We start from the raw sequence: 24,093 nt of genomic DNA on the forward strand, positions 1-24,093 counted from the left end.
GAAAAGGACAGAGAGGGTGTTTAGTAGAGGGAAAACATGAGCAAGGTGTAAAAATGCCAGTCGCTGGCACATTGAGTATAAGAAGAATTATATGGCTGAATTCCAAATGGAGTATACCAGCAGATGTGTTCAGCATGATGAGCTTCAATTTTATTTGAAAACTTTTAAGCAAAAATCTTTCTAGAAATTATTTAATGGAATATCATGAGACTAAAGACAAAAATAATTATACAAAAATACCATATTCCAGTTAGTAAATCTGTTTCTCACAGGGGTACGATTTAGAGATTGTAAAACTAGTTAATGTCTTTGGTAGGACTGAACAAATACGTAAGTATATTGTAAATATTGAGAGTCAGGTTTCTTACTGTCTGAGAAAGAAGTTACAAATAAGGAAAGGGAGAAGCCTGGAATTTAGAATGAACCCTGGGGTACTGGATTGGAACCGGAAGTGTCAGCTTGAATGCATGGACACATACACACATACACACACACACACAGATAGAGATAGGTGTAGAAAGAAATATAGATGTTTGAGTACGTTTACACTAATCAACTAGCTCAGCCCACTGAGAAGACCTAGAAGCAGTTACACACCAGTAGTAGTAATGGGCATAGCCACTGTCCAGATATTGAGTTCTAAATATCATTCTCCATTAAAAAGAGCCAGGGAGGGCCTTCCCTGGTGGCGCAGTGGTTGAGAGTCCGCCTGCCGATGCAGCGGACGCGGGTTCGTGCCCCGGTCCGGGAGGATCCCACATGCCGCAGAGCAGCTGGGCCCGTGAGCCATGGCCGCTGAGCCTGCGCGTCCGGAGCCTGTGCTCCGCAACGGGAGAGGCCACGACAGCGAGAGGCCCGCGTACCGCGAAAAAAAAACAGAGCCAGGGATTCGGGTGGTGTGGAAAGACGCTGAGTTAGCGTCTCTCCACAACTAGGGTGCCTGCTAGCCATTGGTGGGAGACCCTGAGGCCCAAGGAGACAGGAGGAACCCCCAAATGAACCGGCAGGATGTGGGGGGAATAAGGGGGGAGGAGAAGTGGAGGCCAGACAGGATCGGTGCCTCTGAGGCTGGGGAGATCAGGAGAGGCACGCAGGAGGGGCCCTCCAGGAGGAGCGCGAGAAGAACCGAGGGCGTTTACCCCGCCCACTCTGGCCCAGGGAGCCTGCTAGGCTCCAAGGTGAGGTCCCCAGCCCTCTGAGACCAGGGGTGGGGGGCACTCCTGGCCACTTCTGTTTCTTGAGCCTAAGCCCCACACCCCCCACAGCCCCCAGGGCCTTTTCCAGCCTGGAAGATCTTAAGTATACACCCCGCCCACCACCCAAACCTCACCCTTGCTTAGACCCCGCCCTCCACAGCCAAGGCCTTTCCCCTCCTCTTTTTTTTTCTTTTCCCTCCCCCTCTTTTGTTATTATTGTGGTACTGTTGTACGTTCCAGTTGTTGATTCATCTATATTTTTATGTTTAGATTCTTTCTAACATATCTGTTAGTTTCCTAGTCTAATTTTACTTTTTACTTTGTTATTGTTATTGTTTATATTTTTGTAATTTTTTGCCATCCCATGTGGCTTGCAGGATTTTGGTTCATGAGCTGGGGGTGGGGCCGAAGCTCTTGCAGTGGGAGCTCTGAGTCCAAACCACTGGATTAACAGAGAACCTCAGGCCCCATGGAATATTCATCGGAGTGAGGTTTCACAGAGGTCCTCATCTCATCACCAACACCCAGCTCTATCAAATAGCCTACAAACTCCAGTGTTGGAAGCCTCAGGCAAAACAACCAGTAAGACAGGAACACAGTTCCACTCAAAAAAAAAAAAATGAGATGGCAAAAAGATATGTCACAGATGAAGGACCAAGGTAAAAGCCTACAAGACCAAATAAATGAAGAGGAGCTAGGCAATCTACCTCAATAAGAATTCAGAGTAATGATAGTAAAGATGATCCAGAATCTCAGAAATAGAATGGAGGCACAGATTGAGAAAATACGAGAAATGTTTAACAAAGATCTAGAAGAACTAAAGAACAAACAAACAGAGATGAACAACACAATAACTGAAATGAAAAATACACTAGAAGGAATCAATAACAGAATAATTGAGGCAGAAGAACGAATAAGTGAGCTGGAAGACAAAATGGTGGAAATAACTGCCAAGGAGCAGAGTAAAGAAAAAAAAATGAAAAGAATTGAAGACAATCTCAGAGACCTCTGGGACTACACTAAATGCACCAACATTTGAATTATAGGGGTCCCAGAAGAAGAAGAGAAAAATTATCTGAGAAAATATTTGAAGATTATAGTCGAAAACATCCCTACCATGGGAAAGGAAATAGTCACCCAAGTCCAGGAAGCACAGAGAGTCCCATACAAGATAAACCCTAAGAAAAACACACCAAGATACATATTAATCAAACTAACAAAAATTAACTTCAAAGAAAAAATATTAAAAGCAGCAAGGGAAAAACAAAAAATAGCATGCAAAGGAATACCCATAAAGTTATCAGCTGAGTTTTCAGCAGAAACTCTGCAGGCCAGAAGGGAGTGGCAGGATATACTTAAAGTGATGAAAGAGAAAAACCTACAACCAAGATTACTCTTCCCATCAAGGATCTCATTCAGATTTGATGGAGAAATCAAAAGCTTTTCAGGCAAGCAAAAGCTAAGAGAATTCAGCACCACCAAACCAGCTTTACAACAACAAATGCTAAAGAAAGTTCTCTGGGGGGGAAACACAACAGAAGAAAAAGACCCACAAAAACAAACCCAAAACAATTAAGAAGATGGTAATAGGAACATACATATTGATAATAACCTTGAATGTAAATGGATTAAATGCCCCAACAAAAAGACACAGACTGGCTGAATGGATACAAAAAGAAGACCCATGTATATGCTGTCTACAAGAGACCCAGTTCAGACCTAGGGACACATCCAGACTGAAAGTGAAGGGATGGAAAAAGATATTGCATGCAAATGGAAATCAAAAGAAAGCTGGAGTAGCAATACTCATATCAGATAAAATAGACTTTAAAATAAAGACTGATACAAGAGATAAGGAGGGACACTACATAATGATCGAAGGATCAATCCAAGAAGAAGATATAACAATTATAAATGTTTACGCACCCAACATAGGAGCACCTCAGTACATAAGGCAAATGCTAACAACCATGAAAGGAGAAATTGACAGTAACACAATAATAGTAGGGGACTTTAACACCCCACTTACACCAACAGACAGATCATCCAAAATGAAAATAAATAAGGAAACACAAGCTTTAAAGGACACAATAGACCAGATAGATTTAATTGATATTTACAGAACATTCCACCCAAAAGTGGCAGAATACACTTTCTTTTCAACTGCACATGGAACATTCTCCAGGATAGATCACATCTTAGGTCACAAATCAAGCCTCAGAAAATTTAAGAAAATTGAAATCATATCAAGCATCTTTTCTGACCACAACAGTATGAGACTGGAAATCAGTTACAGGAAAAAACTGTAAAAAACACAAATACATGGAGGCTAAACAGTAATAATCAAGAGATCACTGAAGAAATCAAAGAAGAAATTAAAAAATACATAGAAACAAATGACAATGAAAACACAATGACCCAAAACCTATGGGGCGCAGCAAAAGCAGTTCTAAGAGGGAAGTTTATAGCAATTCAATCCCACCTTAAGAAACAAGAAAAATCTCAAATAAATAATCTAACCCTACACTTAAAACAACTAGAGAAAGAAGAACAAAGAAAACCCAAAGTCTGTAGAAGGAAAGAAATCATAAAGATCAGAGCAGAAATAAATGAAATAGAAACGAAGAAAGCAATAGCAAAGATCAATAAAACTAAAAGCAGATTCTCTGAGAAGATAAACAAAATTGATAAACCCTTAACCAGACTCATCAAGAAAAAAAGGGAGAGGACACAAATCAATAAAATTAGAAATGAGAAAGGAGAAATCACAAGTGACACCACAGAAATACAAAAGATTATAAGAGACTACTACAAACAACTCTATGCCAGTAAAATGGACAAGCACGAAGAAATGGACAAATTCTTGGAAAGGTGCAATTTTCCAAGACTGAACCAAGAAGAATTAGAAAATATAAACAGACCTATCACAAGCACTGAAATTGAAACTGTAATTTAAAATCTTCCAACAAACAAAAGTCCAGGACCAGATGGCTTCACAGGCGAATTCTACCAAACATTTAGAGAAGAGCTAACACCCATCCTTCTCAAACTCTTCCAAAAAATTGCAGAGGGAGAAACACTCCCACAGTCATTCTACGAAGCCAGCATCACCTTGATACCAAAACCAGAAAAAGATATAACAAAAAAGAGAAAGCTATAGACCAATATCACTGATGAACATAGTTGCAAAAATCCTGAACAAAATACTAGTAAACAGAATCCAATAGCATATTAAAGGGATCATACACCATGATCAAGTGGGATTTATCCCAGGGATGCAAGGATTCTTCAATATATGCAAATCAATCAATGTGATACACCATATTAACAAATTAAGGAATAAAAACCATATGATCATCTCAGTAGATGCAGAAAACGCTTTTGACAAAATTCAACATGGATTTATAATAAAAATTCTTCAGAAAATGGGCATAGAGGGAACCTACCTCAACATAATAAAGGCCACATATGACAAATCCACAGCAAGCATTATACTCAATGGTGGAAAACTGAAAGCATTTCCACTAAGATCAGGAACAAGACAAGGATGTCCACTCTCGCCACCCTTATTCAGCATAAATTTGGAAGTCCTGGCCACGGCAATCAGAGAAGAAAAAGAAATAAAAGGAATATAAATTGGAAAAGAAGAAGTAAAACTGTCACTGTTTGCAGATGACATGATACTATACATAGAAAAATCCTAAAGATGCCACCAGAAAACTACTAGAACTAATCAATGAATTTGGTAAGTTTGCAGGATACAAAATTAATGCACAGAAATCTCTTGGCATTCCTATATACCAACAACGAAAAATCAGAAAGAGAAATTAAGGAAACACTCCTATTTACCATTGCAGCAAAAAGAATAAAATACCTAGGAATAAACCTGCCTAAGGAGGCAAAAGACTTGTACTTAGAAAACTATAAAACACTGATGAAAGGTGACATAAACAGATGGAGAAATATATCATGTTCTTGGATTGGAAGAATCAATATTGTGAAAATGACTCTACTACCCAAAGCGATCTATGGTTTCAATGCAATCCCTATCAAACTACCAATGGCATTCTTCACAGAATTAGAACAAAAAAGTTTACAATTCATATGGAAACACAAAAGACCCCAAATAGCCAAAGCAATCTTGAGAAAGAAAAATGGACTTAGAGAAATCAGGCTCCCCAACTTCAAACTATACCACAAAGCTACAGTAATCAAGACAGTATGGTTGGCACAAAAAACAGAAATATAGATCTATGGAACAGGATAGAATGCCCAGAGATAAACCCATGCACGTGTGGGTACCTAATTTATGACAAAGGAGGCAAGAACATACAATGGAGAAAAGACAGTCTCTTCAGTAAGTGGTGCTGGGAAAACTGGACAGCTACATGTAGAAGAATGAAATTAGAACACTTCCTAACACCATACACAAAAATAAACTCCAAATGGATAAAAAACCTAAATGTAAGATGAGACACTATAAAACTCTTAGAGGAAAACATAGGGAAAACACTCTTTTACATAAACCACAGCAAGATCTTTTTTGACCCACCTCCTAGAGTAACGGAAATAAAAGCAAAAGTAAACAAATGGGACTTATTTAAACTTAAAAGCTTTTACACAGCAAAGGAAACCATAAACAGGACAAAAAGACAGCCATCAGAATGGGAAAAAATATATGCAAATGAAACAACAGACAAAGGATTAATCTCCAAAATATACAGGCAGCTCATGGAGCTCAATATCAAAAAAACAAACAGTGCAATTAAAAAATGGGCAAAAAACCTAAATAGACATTTCACCAAGGAAGACATACAGTTGGCCAAGAGGCACTTGAAAAGATGCTCAACATGACTAATCATTAGAGAAATGCAAATCAAAACTACGATGAGGTATCACCTCATGCGGGTCAGAATGGCCATTATCAAAAACTCTAGAAACAATAAATGCTGGAAAGGGTGTGGTGAAAAGGGAACCCTCTTGCACTGTTGGTGGGAATGTAAATTGATGCAACCACTATGGAAAACAGTATGGAAGTTCCTTAAAAAACTAAAAATAGAACTACCATATGACTCAGCAGTCCCACTACTGGGCATATACCCTGAGAAAACCATAATTCAAAAATAGACATAGTGCTTCCCTGGTGGTGCAGTGGTTGAGAGTCCGCCTGCTGATGCAGGGGACACGGGTTCGTGCTCCGGTCCGGGAAGATCCCACATGCCGCGGAGCGGCTAGGCCCGTGAGCCGTGGCTGCTGAGCCTGCGCGGCCAGAGCCTGTGCTCCGCAACGGGAGAGGCCACAACAGTGAGAGGCCCGCGTACCGAAAAAAGAAAAAAAAGATATGTACCACAGTGTTCATTGTAGCACTATTTACAATAGCCAGGACGTGGAAGCAACCTAAGTGTCCATCGACAGATGAATGGATAAAGAAGATGTGGCACATACATACAAAGGAACATTACTCAGCCATAAGAAGAAATGAAATTGAGTTATTTGGAGTGAGGTGGATGGACCTAGAGACTGTCATACAGAGTGAAGTAAGTCAGAAAAAGAAAAACAAATACCATGTGCTAACGCATATATATGGAATCTAAAGGAAAAAAATGGCACTGATGAACCTAGTTGCAAGGCAGGAATAAAGATGTAGACATAGAGAATGAACTTGAGGACACGAGGTGGGAGGGGCAAGCTGGGGCAAAGTGAGAGTAGCATCGACACATATACACTACCAAATGTAAAATAGCTAGTGGGAAGCAGCAGCATAGCACAGGGAGATCAGCTCAGTGCTTTGCAGTGACCTAGAGGGGTGGGATAGGGAGGGTGGGAGGGAGGCTCAAGAGGGAGGGCACATGGAGGCATATGTATGCATACAGCTGTTTCACTTTGGTGTGCAACAGAAACCAACACCGTACTGTGAAGCAATTATTCTCCAATAAAGATCTACTCAAAAAAAAAAAAAAGAGCCAGGCATTCTTGGAGAAGAGGTTAATTCCCAGCTGAGACAGGAAAGATGAGCCTGGAGCATCTTGAGGTGCCAGAAACTAAACAGATACTCAAAAATGATGGTGGTTATATGAACAGGACACGAGAAGCAAACTGAAGGAGCTCCCAGTGGCCAAAACTGGAACAATTTGAACAACAAAATGTTACTAATACTAAAAATGTTGGATTATAACTCATAGGATAAAATAAATAGCCATGAATTGATACTGATTTAAATAAATACTTGAATACATAAATAGTTTGGGGAGAAGGGATAAGTCTTCTTTACAGAAACATTCCAGTTCACAAATACTACAGTGGTGTTGATGCGGGCAAGAGGCACCAATAGAGCCTAAAATCAGTGAGCACAAGTTTGAAGAGAAGCAGGATATGGGCGTAGGCTCACAGTTTCTCTCACAACACACTTATTAAGTACAAAAAGAAAGCTGGTGATTTACAGTGGAAAAGTCTGGTGGACACCACCTTACCCAAGTGATGAGAGTCAATGTCACTGGTGACAAGACGTTTGGACGTTATATGATATGATGATGATCAGCCTCGGTGGTACGATGCACTAAGAAGATACAGCATCACTTCTGTGATTTTCTTGCCCAAAATACAGATCTTCTATCTAATCATAAGGAGACAACTGGCAAACCCAAATTGAGAGACATTCTACAAAACAATGACCAGTACTCATCCCAAGTATTAAGGTCATGAAAGACCAAGGAAGCCTAAGGAATTGTCCCAGATTGGAGGAGGCCATGAAGATACAAAGACAAAATGCAGTGTGGGATCCTGGATTGGATTCTGGGATAGACAAGGAGGATATTTGTGGAGGGAAATGGGGAAATGTGAATAAGACATGCAGCTTAGCTAATAGCATTTCCTGGTTTTGATCATCATACTGTGATTAAGTGAAGGGTTAAAATTAGAGGGAGTTTCCCTGGTGGGTAAAGTATGTGACCTCTCTGTTCTGCTTGTAAACTTTTCTCTAAGTCTAAAATTACTTCAAAATAAAGAGGTTTTTTTAACTTCATAATTGCAGTTCCTAAATTTCTTCCCATCTGTTTTTTTGGCCATACACATCCCCTTTTTCCTATTTGCTTTCCTTTATTTGGTCCATCTTGAGAGAATATACTCTTTTCTCTTTCTTTCTTTCTCTTCTCCTTTTCTTTCTTCCCTTTCCATCCATCAGAATTTAGTAGCAGGGAGAGAGTTTTGGGTTTTTCAAACCACTCCTCTCCATTTATACTCAGCCCCAAACCCTGGTGTTTGCTTCTATGTAGTAACTCATTCCCCTTAGGAACTGAACAATGAATATTTATGAACTTGACAGATTTGCAAAGACTTTCTCATTGCTAAAGCGCGTTATCTTTGTACTATAAACTTTGAGGCAGAATTCTTATATTGCAGAGATCCACATGCATATGCCTCGTCCAGAAGTTGCTTTAAACTGTTTAAGGAAAGATTTTCTTGATAAATACTATGAAGTTTAAAATAGCTAAATATTCGGCTAAGGACAAAACAGGCTGTATGCATATGATAGAACTGTGATTTCTGTTCCAGGAAAGTGGGGACACAGAGCAGGTATTTCTAGTCTGCTCCCTTCCTGGTTTCAGTGTCTTAAAAGTTAAGTAATTGCTTAAATATTGAATAAAGACATAGATGAGAAAGTGAACAGGAAGCTGTCATTTTACCTTACTTTGAAATGATTTAGATGGCTTTTGAAATAAGTATCAATCCTTTGAAAAAATACATCAGTGTATTTTGATTCTTAAAAGCATTAATTCTGAAAATGCTCAGATGATGATTTCTTTCTCCTCATCCAGTCTCTCTTGATGTTAAATATAAATATATTGTTGCAATCAATACTCTACACTCAAATGTTAATGGTATGCTAAATGGCTGCTAATACAATGCAGAGCTAAAAGTGACTGTCCTTACTTCTTTCAGGGAGCAAGGGTTCAGAACACAGCAAAGAATTTGGGAGTCAGGGACCGGACCCCACAGTCTGCACCGAGGTGAGTGACTCCCCATGTCTGCTCTTTCCCAGAGGACTTGCCACCATTTCCCAGACAGTGTCACTTACAGCTAATGCAACGACCCCAGGGTACACCCAGTGTAGTACTGAATATACTCATGGAAATCAGCCTTGTAAGCATTCGGTGGCAAAATGTGATTAGGCTTAAATGCTCTCAGATTAAATGAAATTTTAGGTGAAGCAAACTTAGAGGTAGCATTATCAACATGATTCTATTTTTCAGGTTCCTTCATGAATTCAAAAACAAAAATCCACACAAGTACTACTGAAATTTGTATTCCAACTGTGCCAAACCACCAAGATGCCATTTCCATTTATACTTCTCTGATCACATGTGCTGTTCCCTCTGGCATGATCACCTGTCCCATCTGTGTCTGTATGAAAAACTGCTACATAAGCGCAAAACCCAACTTAGGTACCATTTTCTCCTTGAAGCTTTGGTTGAGTTTTCTTCCTCTCTGTGTTCCCTTACCATCTCGTATATTGATCTATTATAGCCTTGATGTGTTGCAGTGTCTCTCTGCCTAACCTGAATAAGAATGCTTTAGAGGCAGGGAATATTCTTTCTGTGCCTGCATAGAATATTTGAACTGATTTCAAGAATGCATGAATGAATGAATGAATGAGCTTTTGGTTCGTTATTCTACCAGATGTTCACAGTGCACGTATCATCATAAGAAAGGACTGTAATCCACCTTTAAAATAAATAAACATGGGAACAGCCATCAAAGATTTGATTTCCCTGGTGACATTGGGGTAGGCAGCCATCTATCTTGAAGTAGGGCAGAGTTAAATAATTTCTTTTACATTTGGTTGTGTGTTTTTTTTTTTGTTTTTGTTTTTGTTTTTTTGCGGTACACGGGCCTCTCACTGCTGTGACCTCTCCCGCTGCGGAGCACAGGCTCCGGACACGCAGGCTCAGCGGCCATGGCTCACGGGCCCAGCCGCTCCACGGCATATGGGATCTTCCCAGACCGGGGCACAAACCCATGTCCCCTGCATCGGCAGGCGGACTCCCAACCACTGTGCCACCAGGGAAGCCCATCTGGTTGTTTTTATACGTTTGCATTTTAACAAAAAGTAGCCCCCTCCAAGCACTGTCACAGATGAGACACTCTTTGTTTCTATTTACAAAGCAACTACCAGAGTGCGAATGATGACTGCAGCATTTATGAAGTTCTATTTCATTCTGAAAAACTATGTGGGCAGTGAAAGTACTTGCAAAACGGAAAACATTTTCCCCCTGAAAGTAGATGGAGTGCTCATATTCTAATCGCATTTATTTTCAGTGCTGGCTCCTAACTCTCTTTAATCCTCAGGTCTTGCTAATGTTATCGTTCATAGTTGATGAGATTAGAATCTAAGACTTTCTGTTAGTTGATGAGATTAGAATCTAAGACTTGCTGTTGCTCAAGAATCATTTCACATAGGCATTATCTCTCCAGCAGCTTAGCAGTCATGGTATATTTGGATAATAAGCCCAGTGAAGCTTTAAAATTCCAATAAGAAAACAATATAATGGCTCAGCGAGGTCTTCTTAGCTGGGGCTTATAAACACTAATAAACAGTGGGGATAAGACTTAAGCATCCTGATCAATAAACCAAAGTGCACGCTCAATATGAGAAAAGAAACTGATGAGCTCACTTTGTTTTTTATTGGGTTACGTTTAAAACACTTGAAACACAATAAAACCTGCCAGTTCTAAAGTTGACATATTTTACAAGGGGGTAACAGCCCTGAGAGAGAAATCTAGAGTAATTTTTCAATTTTAGTTATGCTTTCATTCATTCTACAAACATTTATAGAGGACCTAAGAAATGAAAAGCATTCTGCTGTGCCCCATGGAGAATGTAAGTATGAGACAGAAATAGTTCCGGCCCTCAAGGAACTTTCAGTTAAAGAGGGATGAGTGAAACACAACCACAAGAAAAGGGAGAAAGTGAGAAACACTCTGTGAGGGTGCAGAGAGGATGCTAAGGACCACAGAGCATCTGGGATCCCTCCCATCTGGCAACCAGGTTTCCTATCCCAAAGAGAGCAAAGTGAACAACACATGTGTCTCTCAAGGCCAGGCCCTCCAAGGCAAGACTCGGGTAATGTTTCTGGAAACATCTTCAAGGAGATAAAGTTCGCTGTCTCTGACTGAAATAGTATTTGACTCATATCCCCAGCGAATCTCTATTATAGTTTTCCTTTCTCCATTCACTGCCTTTCATTTTTAAAAAATTCACTCAGCAAACATATATTGAATTTCTGCTGTAATGTTTGTAGATGTCAGGCACTTTGATAAAAGCTAGGGATAAAGACATAATCCCCTCTACCAGTCAGTGAGGTGTCATAGAGCAACAACTGAATAAAATGAAACTAGTATACAGTGTGTGTGTGTGATAAGAACCATGACAGTGCAGCCACTATGAAAAACAGTATGGAGGTTCCTTAAAAAACTAAAGTTGAACTACCATATGATCCAGCAATTTCACTGCTGGGCACGTATCTGGAAAAAACGAAAACACTAATTCGAAAAGATACACGCACCCCAGTGTTCATAGCAGCACTATTTACAATAGCAAGACATGGAATCAACCCATGCCCATCAACAGACAAACTGACTTAAGATGTGATATGTGTGTGTGTGTGTATACATACACACACACACATTGGAATATTACTCAGCCATAAAAAAGAAATGAAATTCTGCCATTTGCAGCCATGTGGGTGGACCTAGAGAATATTATGCTGAGTGAAATTAGTCATACAGAGAAAGACAAATACTATGTGATATCACTTATATGTGGAATCTAAAAAATAATACAAATGAATATGTATAGAAAACAGAATGAGACTCACAGACACAGAAAACAAACTTGTGGCTACCAAAGAGGAGGGGGAAGAGGGAGGGACAAATTAGACATACAGGATAATAGATACAAATACTATATATAAAACAGATAAACAACAAGGATTTATTGTATAGCACAGGGAACTACACCCATTATCTTGTAATAACCTATAACGGAATAAATCCACAAAAATACTGAATCACTGTGCTCTACACCTTAACCTAACACAATACTGTAAAGCAACTGTACTCCAATTTAAAAAAAAGAACCGTCACAGGAATGGCCCAGATTGCCATGGGAACACAGAGAAGGGGCACACAACGCAGCCTAAGGATGGAGGGGAGAGGTTGCGGAGTATCCCTTCCCCAGTCAGCATGGTAATCAATGTCTTCCTCAGCTGATGCAGTGACACCAATGCCTAGAGAACACATCACATTCTGAGAACTACACCTAGATCTCTATGACTGATGGTTGAATGTGATTTAAGAATGATGCAGGGTGAGGCTGGAGACATAGGCAGGGGCTGGATCAGGAAGAGACTTGTGCAAGATATTGAAGAGTCTCGATTTTAACTTGAAGACAATAAGGAGCCATTAATAAACAATCTTTCTGGAAGATTTGGAGTTTAGAATTTATGTCTGGCAACATTAGGAGGAGCCATTTGGGGACAAGCAAGACTGAAGGCAGCAGATGATTTGGACACTAATTGGATGTAGGAGGTTAGTGAAAAGGAAGACTCTACGAGGACCACCAGATCTTTGGCTTGGATGACAATGGTGAAAGGTTCTAGTCACTGAGATAGTAGATGGAGGAGAAAGGGCGTGCGTGGGAGAGGTGGTGAGCTTGACTTGGTGGCATGGCAGTAAAGTGCAGCTGGGCATCCATGTGGAGACGTTTTTGATACAAATGAGGTTCCTCCTCCTTGTAACTAGCATATATTGACTGGCCAGAACAATGAACATATCTTCACCAAGAACCAGATATTACATTCCAGATGTAATGGCGCACTGGTCTTATTTTCTGTTGCGTTACACACTTTGGAAACTACTGTGTAATGAAAATTTGATTTCCTTTATTTACATACTTGGGAGACAGCATATTGTAGTGGTTAAAAGTGAAAAAAATGATTTTGGGTCCCGTTCCTGCCAGGTGACCTCATTTAGTCAGCTTATTTATCTTCTCTGAGACAGTTTTCGCCCTCTGTTAAATTGGGAGAATTGCCTTGGGTCAGAGTGTTACTGATAATTTAGTCTTGAATAGAGGCATTCACTTTGTGGTCTCTTTTAACACAGGTTTTATTTGTGCCATGTAGAAAGATGAAGGGCATGATCTATAGGCTGAAGTTTGAAAGTTCTACTCTCTGCAGACTTAAATTTGGGCTGGAAAGACCAGCTCCAGGATGGCTGCCTGAGCCCAACAGGAAAAGGAGAAGGTGGAGCCAGAAACAAACGTTTTTTTGTGCAGGGCCCTGATGTGCACGAGTGGGATGTGAATACGGCAGGGGTTCCAAAATGTTGGGCAAAGTACTCCCGTGACCTAACTGTTTAGCTGGCAAAAAGCAGATGCCTCAGCAGAGAGCAAAAGTCCAACTCTTACCTATTACATTTTACCTACAGACTTCATCTGCCTGTGCTCAATTCCCAAAGCCCCACAATTTCCATGACAGATGTGTCTGAACTCAGATAACCCTGAGTTACTTCCAAGAAGCCTCCCCAAAAGCTGCATCTGCCCAGCTCTGCGGTACCCAGAGCTATTACTTTATTAGGTGATCACAGGGCGTAGCCCTTTCTCCAATTTGCGAGACAGATATTGCAAAGACTGCTCTACCCAGTGGCATTAGTTACGCTGTGTGGAAACATGCAGTGCAAGGTGATGGAAAGTGACGTCTTAGCCGAGATCTCAAGGCACAGGACATTTGCCACCCAGCTGACTGTTCCTGTTCTACGTAAGTCCACTGTGCCTTTTCACTCATTAAGCAGCACTTTCAGGGAAATAAAATGATAGAAATAAAAGAGGAAAAGAACTTTCCCATCATTCTGTTATTCCAGCACTGGGAACGCAGTTTGAAGCAACACCATATCCTTCAGCTGCAAAAGCAGCTTTGAAGCATATCAGCTCAGTTTAATGTATTCTTTTCTCCAGGAAGGATGAAATAAGTTTTCTGATGTGAGATGTCCTTATTTCAGCGTTCATTTTCTTCCATGGAGATGACATGTACAGTATTAACCACCTTCCAGACTCCAAAGGTGGTAACTTCTCTGTGTTTCCAGAGTAGGAAAGTTCATTTTGTTAACAAGGTTTCTAACTCAATATTAAATCCTTTTCATTCTCTCCCCTTTGATTTCGAATGACCATGGGATTAAATGTTGAAGGGAGAGGAAATTTATAATTTGATAAATTTGTCAACAGCTCATTTAAAGTGTGTTCAGTTTCATCTGTAAAAGAGTGAGTCACCGCAGCAAACCCTGGGTTTGGAGTGCTTTTAAAATGGAGCAAAGTTGAAATCTGCACCTTAAATTTTTAGATCATCAGACAAAGCTCTGAAGTAGGACCAGCGTGGCCATGGTCATTCCTGAGGACTACAGGCTTACAACCAGCCACCTTAGATCAGCTTGTATTCTCTCAGGTTCTGCCTTAATAGTGGGTGTGCCCTGGGTATTACTGTTGCAGTGGTTATATCCCCCTTTATTTGAGTTCTGGAGTTAGGATTCAACCATTCAGAGAAACGTGGACCACTAGAACTTGTATGATCCTACCAGTTCAGTCCCCTGAGCTTTTCCTTCATGCTGTATGGTTTCAAAACACTAGCCCTGCGATGCAAAGAGAGAGCATCTTGGAGCATCTCTGCCAGTTCAAATGGATTCCTTAGTCCACTTGAATCTCCACCTGATTCTACTGACAGATGAGTGACAGTGTGGGCAGAGCTGGACAGGTATTCCTTAGGAAACACCAGCTAATTGTGCCTTGATATTCAGGCCTCAGGACTGTGCCACATCAGCCTAGCCATGACCAACTGCCAGCACCACCAGGATGGTACAAAAGGAAGCAAATTTCTAAGACAAGTCAGAAAATCAGTAACCCGTAAGAGGTAGATGCTATCTTGCTACAAGATAATCGTGATAGACATGATGGTAATTATCTCCTAGAATTCGGAGAGTCACTTTTGCTACCAGCAAGGTGAGCAGCCTGGGTTGGCAGCACTGCAGCAGAAGCAGCTGGTGTAAAAACGGCAGCATCAATAGGCATCTAGATGTGCAAAGAGACGTTGGTGTTTTGTAATAACAGAACCGGAATTTCGGAGTTTGCTAATGCACAGGCAATTTTTAGTGAAATTGGTGGTATGATCATGACTGACTCCCAAACCAAGAAATTATTGTCAATGTATTTGTTAAACAAATAAAAACATGTCAAGCAATGTCAATATGCCGGGCTGTTGTCACACCTTCCCATGCCTTTTGTAGGCTGTACAAGCTGTGCGAGCCTCCTCCCCCAGCTGGAGAAGAATGAGGAGAATCTCCAAGGAACCAGGCAAGCAGAAGCTTCTGAACACTGGACTAGAAAAAGGATGTGCTGGCTAAACATTCTCCACTCAACATAAAAAAATGGATTTTTTTCTCTTGGTCTTTCATCATGGTGTAAATAACTCATGTTCAGCTTGCACTTAGATATTTGTGCTGGAAATGGATGGAAGTCCATTCAGACAACTCAGCTTCACAAACCGATCTCTCATGTATGTTAACGTGAATTATGCATCCCTGGAGATTACATAAAAGAATATCGGAGATAAGACATTCACCACTGTGCCTCCTTTTCCATTTATTCAAATTATCGTATTGTGTTTGCTTTCCTCTTCTCCAAATGGAGCATGTTATGTTGGATATTTCCGTTTGAAGACGTCTGTCATTGAAGAAATGTGGTCACACTTTCCAGATCATCACACAGAAATGTGACAGACAATAGAGACTGAGTGTCTTAGGTTTTCCGTCTCCCACTTGCATCTGAGAAAGTAGCTTGCGGGTGAAACGTGAAGAGCATCCTTCACTCTTTCTAAGGGAGTGTTTCTCAGTAGAGCAGAAGAGAGCTGATTGAGGTCTCCAGCAAGACCTTCTTCCAGCTGCTTTCAGGGACCCTTTATGCTCGTGGACAGTTCCAGGGAACCATGCGGTCCTTGGCCTCTGAAGTGGGCGTGGCTTCCTTGGGCGATGAGTCCTGATGCTGCGCTGTAGGTGTCCAGCAGATGGGGAGAGGCAGGGATGGGGGAGGGTTGGAAGGAAGACTAGGGTGAAGGAGGGGAAAATAAGCTTATTTAAAAAGTCAACCTTTGAATTTGAAAGATACCTAAAGCTCTTATTTTATTAAAGGCTTTCATATGAGATGTCAGACTCCTAAAAGAATACACCATGCTGAGTGTTTTTCTATCAAGGTAATGTATATATATAAGATGAGAAAATAAAGCTTTATTTGTTGAACTTTAAAAGGACTATTAGAGACCTTGATAATTTATGAAAGTACAAGGTGTATTCTATTTTCATTCTAAAGTTTACATAGTGTTTATCCTTTCTACATTGATAAAATAACATTGTTTTTTTAGCGTAACAAATATAGTAATATTGATTTTAAATCTGTAATTTTCAAAATAATTAAAATGCTCTTACTGTGATTGTGATACTTAGGTGGATTTAGATTAATTGCTTCTGTGAAATGCTTCTCATAACTACAGTATATACAAACCATTATGAAATCTTAATTTATGAAATTTGATAATAGTTTTCAAACACTTATTAAAAAAACTTTCATCACTAGCAGTTGTGTATTGAATAACAGAAATACTGCATTGCGTATACATGAGGCCTTTATATACTGGTCAAATTAATAATAAGTGTTATTCAGCACAGAAGCACTTAAGACTTTTATGATAAGTACACATCTATAATGAAAAATAAACCAACATCAGAGAATTCAGAGAAAAAGTTGAACACTTTGAATTTAATGAAGATATATGACCTTAATATAAATATCTACATGAAACACATTCTTCCCTTTCAGGGGTTTAACATTCTTGATACTATTGCAAGTGATCCCGAAGGTCCATGAAGTTAGTAAATTGTGATTTTCCTGTACTGAAATTTTGATTACATTTAACACAGGGCTAATGAGCGAGTAAAACTGATTAACTGGCAAGTACTTTTCATGTTGTCATTACTGTTTTCTAATCACTACCCTAGAAGTAGTGTTCCTTATTAGAGGCATGAAGGGATCACTTAAACATTTCAGTCGTACGTTGCTGTTTCATAGGGGAAAACCATCTGCTATTGTAGTATTTACAAATTAGCATATTTTAAGATCTAATCTCTATATAATAGGGTTACTTAATATTGTTTTAAGGATTAAACATGGTGTAAGTGTACCATCTTATCAGAGTGCTTGGCACTTATTAAAATCTCAGAAGTTAGTGATGACTTATATTACCATCAGTCACTGTGATTTTTGATTGTAACAAAAACTGTAGCTAAACCTAAGTAATTTCTACCTGCCAAGCAATACCTCCAGGTGCTTCACCCGTACTTTGTTGTTATTGCCTCATTACGCCTAATGGTGATTTGAGGTGATATTCTTTGCATCACCCCCATTTTACCGTTGAGGAAGTAAAGCAAAGAATAGTCCAGTGACTTGCCCAAGATCACATGGCTGACAAGGGGTAGAATGAGGATTTGAACCCAGGAAGTCTGCCTTCTTAATTCATTGTGCTGCTTTCCCTTATTAATATAGGAAATGTAATATTGCCAATTATTTGTTAGTAAAGTTGGAGTTATGTGTGATGTGGGCCATTAAACTATACATCTTTTACTGAGACAAAATGAATGGAAATGTGTAAAATGCCTTTACTATATGAAAACCGTAGGATTCCCTGGACATTTTACCATTCCGGATGCACATTATGAGGTAACCCAATGCTATTGCAACCTGAAAAAACATGATATATCCCTCATAATTGAAAATAACAGTTTTAGATATGTTTTGAAAGTCTGGAATAGTACATTATATAAAATTTGACTATGATTCCAAAACAGTAAAAAAGTGATAACAGTAAAAAATGTCAAATGAGTGAATTAATAAAGACAACTCTTCAACACCATGATGTACCTCTGTGTGACGTCGGACATTTAACTGACCTTGGGTTTTTAGATGAGATCAGTTATGTTCAGGGTGGTATGACCATAGACTGGCCTTGAGTTTTTAGAATGGGTTTACCTCAATGCTCACATACTCTTCTGCAAGCAGTGTACCTTTAAACGTTACAAAAGCCTGCTAAGAGTTCTTCCAAGTTCTGCCGACTTTGAAGTTCTGAGTTTGGACATCTGCCTCTTTCCGCCTAAAAGGGAAGGTCAGACCTAGAAATTTTGTTTCTTAATATGGGACTGATTCATAAATACTTGTTAACTAGTCATTCATGGTCAATAAATCTTAAACATTCCATCATATCTTATAAAGTTTTCTCATTAAGTATTACAAAGTTTAATATATTATTGAAAGTGTGAGTAATTTGAAGAGACTAGAATTTTACATCTACTTCCATTACATTTAACAAGAAAGAAAGAAAGAGGGAAGAAAGGAAGGAAGGAAGGAGGGAGAGAGAGAAAGAAAGAGAAAGAAAGAAAGAGAAAGGAAGAGAGAAAGAAAGATGGAGGAAGGAAGGAAGGGAGGAACTTTTGTACTAGTTTTACTTATATTGGATATGTAATTTTGAATTTAGAGTATAAGCTTTGTTTTATGAACAATATCCCCATTTTGGAAGTCTCACACTATTTTCTGTCTTTTCAAATCACATTCTGCCAGTGGCTTAGACTCACTGTGTGTTCAGTCGCCACTGTTATTGCAGCAACAATGTTCAATTTAAAAGTAGGTTAATTTCTCATGATACTATAATACATATGACGTTATATTGATATTGGTTCTGACTCTACTAATTTAAATTTTGTGATAGTTAAATTCAGAATGAAATGATACTGACCTTGGCACTAACTGTAAAAGCCAAGAAAATGCATGGGTAAAAAAATCCCTAGGGGATATTAACTCATTTAAGAAACCAAACTATTTTCAACCCTTTGGACGCATTTTAACAGCAAAACTAATGTTTATTGACTTGGAAGCATTCAGTTGAGTTACTCACTCTATGTATTTGAAAATAATAAATTTTCAATTAGAACACCAAAGTATTCTTTTGTTAGTTCACGTAGATCTTTTCCTATGTAGCATGATTTAGTGCAGGGCATACTTTTATTCATCTATATTTTCAGTAAAACATAAGATTGAAATTTAAAATGACTAACCTTAATTTAAGTCATCTTCATTTACATTTTACTTTAAAGGTCATTTTTAGATTTTCTTCACTACCTGTATTTAGTAATAATGAAACTAACCTTTATCATGTGACTAAATTGCTTCTGAATTTTCAAAAACTATGTTTCATTTTTAAAGGCTTATTTTTAAGTGAATTATCGTACAAAATTATACCTCAATTACTTTCCCAAAGTGAGTAGTAGTTATTTCATTAACATGTATATATATTAACATTAACCAGTTTGCCAAATGAATTGTCAGTTGCCCTGCATAAACATGAAAGCAAAAGCTTTGGAGATGATTTAGGATGATCTGAACCTCGATTAAGAAAAATATTCTGAACTTTATCAACTTTTTGAAGGGTTAGGGATGAACCTCAGAAAAGTTTCACCCTTGATGAAGCAGATGAGGTCGGGTAAAGTTCTGGGCCAAGAGTGGGCTTAGGCTGGTTCCTTTTACATACAGTGGCCATAACCTTTGTAGGTGCTGTGATTCCCTGATAGTTATCATGGTTAGTCTTTTGTTTTCAAAAATTTTACTACTTAAAAGCTTTGCTTTTAACAGTGATCTCAGCGTTCATATTGCCAAGCTGTGCTATGCAGACACATGGCCTACTTCACTCAGGATAGCTTGCTTCTCTCACTGAGAGAGATGTCTGAAGTCTACTAGGTGTACTAAGATATATATATATATATATATAAAATACACATATATTTATAATGTTTTGTTTTTAAGGTAATACATTATAAAACTTACTTAGATTCTTCTGTCTCATTTTGTATGAAGGTATGAGCTATGTAGTTGTTGAATATATTGAATGTCTGTCTAAATATGCCATAAGCATACCTGGTAGGCCATCTTTTGATCACTGGCACTAGTTTGCTGGCTCCATCTGGAGTCTCTTGACCTGGCTTTGCTGTCAGAAGAAGTAGCCGATTAAGAACAAAACTGTTGAATTCTTACGTGATAGTTCTAGTTTGAATAGCTAATTTGGGGTGCAAACAGCAGAATAAATGTTATCCACTCGTGTTCATTCAACAAACGTGTTTGAGAATTCGCTTTGTAAAAGGCACAGCCAGTGGGCCTCATTTATGTGTTGCGTGTATTTGGCTCAAAAATCTTCACAGTGTCTCCTCTGTGTTAATCTCCTCTGTGTCTTTTACTTGGAATGATATTATTTGTAACACAAACCTATTCTAATACCATGTAGGTATATATACTGTGTGAAGTCAAGAATGCTAAGTAAGTAAAATGCCCTAGAAAAAGTACATTTAAATTTGAGTATCTAATGCCTCAAGCAAATTTACTAGAGTTTCAGATGAATATATATTTTTGTAACTGCCAAGTAAATGAGTAGAACATAGATTTTTGTTTAAAAAATATTTTTATAAGTATTCATTTACACAGTATTCATTATTTTCAACATTAAAATATCAAATTGGTTCTATAAATAGTGATTCTTTTGAATATATTCATATTTAACATTGTATAACACCCAAACTGTAATGACAATTTTATCCCAATATATTATTATAGTAGTCTGTTTTTCCTTTGTAAAATATACATGTAACATAGTTTCAATCACTCAGTATTTTGCATGTGTTAAAATGATCAAGTGTATTATGTATTTTATATCATTTATTTTTGTCGGCATAAAAGACTAGAACAGTAACATTGTATCATACATGTCAAAAATAATAAAGAGAAATGTAGTACGACCATCTCAGTTTCTATCCATTTAAATTTAACTAATTTCTATTATGTTCTCACCTGTTTAGGAGACACAAATATCCATGAAACAGAGCTTTTCACCCTTTAAGAATTCACAAGCTCAGTAGAAGAAATTTGATAAACATGTGAAACAAGTCTACAAATATGAACCAAGGTGAGTTGTAGAGACAGCGACTGTTAGAAAAAGAAGCTAAATATGAGCAGGAAAGCTTCATGGAAGATAGTAGACTGTGTGTTCACTGAATTAACTAGCCAATCTACCAGGTTTTATTCAGTACCTGTTATGGATAAGCCCCTAGCCTAGTTGCATAATATATGAAATTATAAATGCATATAATTCCCAAACTCTGCAGTTAAAGAACTTGGTATATATCAATGATTAACACAGTGCACAAACCAAAATTGTGACTACCAACATAAGGCAATACACACTAATACAAAATGAGAGGTAAGACAATGAAAAATGGGTACTATAGAAATGCGAGGAATTTATCAATAGATTCAATCCAACATCTCTTTATGGGACACCTAGGAATTACTTATCAGGTACTGAGCTAAGCTGGCTATTTAATCCTTAGAAACATATATGGCTATTGCACATGTGGAGTTTACCGTCTAGAAGGGGAAGACTGACAAAAAAATACAGAAATAATGAGAGATGGCTAAGTCAGCTTTCAGCTGACTAAGCAAGATTAAGCAATGGAAGAAGGGAATGCAACCTTTTTAACAAAAACATCATGCATACAGGCAAGATGCAAATGTGCCAGATATTTTGGTGAGTTGGTGAGTAGATCAGTTTGAAGAGAGGACTAAGATTTGTGAATGTGATAACTAATGGCGTTGAGCTTTTTTCCTGTGTTTTTGGCTATTAATATAATGATTTTTAGGAACTGTCTGTTTAGATGCTTGCACATTTTTACTGAGTTTGTTGCTTTTTATTATTGCTTTATAAAGTTCTTTATATACCAAAAAAAGAAAAGACTTGTGAATGGAATTTGTTAGGGATTGCACTGAATCCCATAGATTGCCTTGGACAGTATAGTCATTTTAACAATACTGATTCTTCCAATCCAAGAACACAGTATATCTTTCCATCTGTTTGTGTCATCTTCAGTTTCTTTCATCAGTGTCTTAACAGTTTTCAGAGTAAAAGTTTTTTGCCTCCTCAGGTAGGTTTATTCCTCGGTATAGTATTCTTTTTGATGCAGTGGTAAATGGGATTGTTTCCTTAATTTCTCTTTATGATCTTTTGTTGTTAGTGTATAAAAATGCAGCAGATTTATGTGCATTAATTTTGTACCCTGCAACTTTACTGAAATCATTGATGATCTCTAGTAGTTTTCTGGTAATGTCTTTAGGATTTTCAATGTATAGTATTGTGTCATCTGCAAAGAGTGATAGTTTCACTTCTTCTTTTCCAGTTTGGATTCCTTTTATTTCTTTTTCTTCTCTGATTGCTGTGGCTAGGACTTCCAAAACTATGTTGAATAAAAGTGGAGAGTGGGCATCCTTGTCTTGTTCCTGATCTTAGAGGGAATGCTTTCAGCTTTTCACCCTTGAGTATGATGTTAGCTGTGGGTTTGTCATATATGGTCTTTAAAAATGTTGCAGTATGTTCCCTCTATACTCACATTCTGGGGAGTTTTTTGTCATAAATGGATGTTGAATTTATCAAAAGCTTCTTCTGTATCTATTGAGATGATCATATGGTTTTTATTCTTCAGTTTGTTAATGTGGGGTATCACACGGATTGATTTATGGATGTTGAAAAATCCTTATATCCCTGGGATAAATCCCACTTGATCATGGTGTATGATCCTTTTACTGTATTCTTGGATTTGGTTTGCTAGTGTTTTGTTGATTTTTGCATCTATGTTCATCAGTAATATTGGCCTTTAATTTTCCTTTTTTGTGGTATCTTTGACTGGTTTTGGTATCAGTGTGATGGTGGCCTCATTTTTTCACAGAACTAGAACAAAATATTTTTTAATTTGTATGGAAACACAAAAGACCCCAAATAGCCACAGCAATCTTGAGAAAAAAAAAAAATGGAGCTGGATGAATCAGGCTCCCTAACTTGAGACTATACTACAAAGCTACAGTAATCAAGACAGTATGGTACTGGCACAAAAACAGAAATATGGATCAATGGAACAGGATAGAAAGCTCAGAAATAAACCCAGACACCTATGGTCGATTAATCTATGATAAAGGAGGCAAGAATATACAATGGAGAAAAGACAGCCTCTTCAGTAAGTGGTGCTGGGAAAACTGGACAACTACATGTAAAAGAATGAAATTAGAACATTCTCTAACACCATATACAAAAACAAACTCAAAATGGATTAAAGACCTAATGTAAAACTGGATCCTATAAAACTCCTAGAGGAAAACATCGGCAGAACACCCTTTGACATATATCACAGCAGTATATTTTGGATCTGCCTCCTAGAGTAATGGAAATAAAAACAAAAATAAACAAATGGGGCCTAGTTAAACTTAAAAGCTTTTGCACAGCAAGGGAAACCATAAACAAAATGAAAAGACAACCACAGAATGGGAGAAAATATTTGCAAACGATGTGACCTACAGAGATTAATTTCCAAAATGTACAAACAGCTCATACACCTCAATATCAAAAAACCAAACAACCCAATCAAAAAATGGGCAGAAGACCTAGACATTTCTCCAATGACATGAAGATGGCCAAGAGGTACATGAAAAGATACTGCCCATCACTAGTTATTAGAGAAATGCAAATCAAAACTACAATGTGGTATCACCTCACTCTGGTCAGGATGGCCATCATCAGAAAGTCTACAAACAGAGCTTCCCTGGTGGAGCAGTGGATGAGAGTCCGCCTGCCAATGCAGGGTACACGGGTTCGTGCCCCGGTCCAGGAAGATCCCACATGCCACGGAGCGGCTAGGCCCATGAGCCACGGCCACTGAGCCTGCG

General features: G+C 38.4%; 1 protein-coding gene across 1 annotated transcript in view; it reads left to right on the forward strand.

Annotated features, from left to right (window-relative positions):
• The window catches only part of PREX2 (phosphatidylinositol-3,4,5-trisphosphate dependent Rac exchange factor 2), a 291,490-nt gene extending 275,920 nt beyond the window's left edge, over positions 1–15,570 (forward strand). Inside the window, exons 39-40 of the mRNA XM_007448492.1 lie at positions 9,135–9,202; positions 15,525–15,570. Of these exons, the coding sequence (XP_007448554.1) occupies positions 9,135–9,202; positions 15,525–15,570 (114 nt within the window). The remainder of the gene's footprint in view (positions 1–9,134; positions 9,203–15,524) is intronic.
• Positions 15,571–24,093: the final 8,523 nt, after the last annotated feature.

Source organism: Lipotes vexillifer, unplaced genomic scaffold (genome assembly GCF_000442215.2).
Source record: "Lipotes vexillifer unplaced genomic scaffold, Lipotes_vexillifer_v1.1 scaffold815, whole genome shotgun sequence".
Lineage (NCBI taxonomy): Eukaryota > Metazoa > Chordata > Mammalia > Artiodactyla > Lipotidae > Lipotes > Lipotes vexillifer.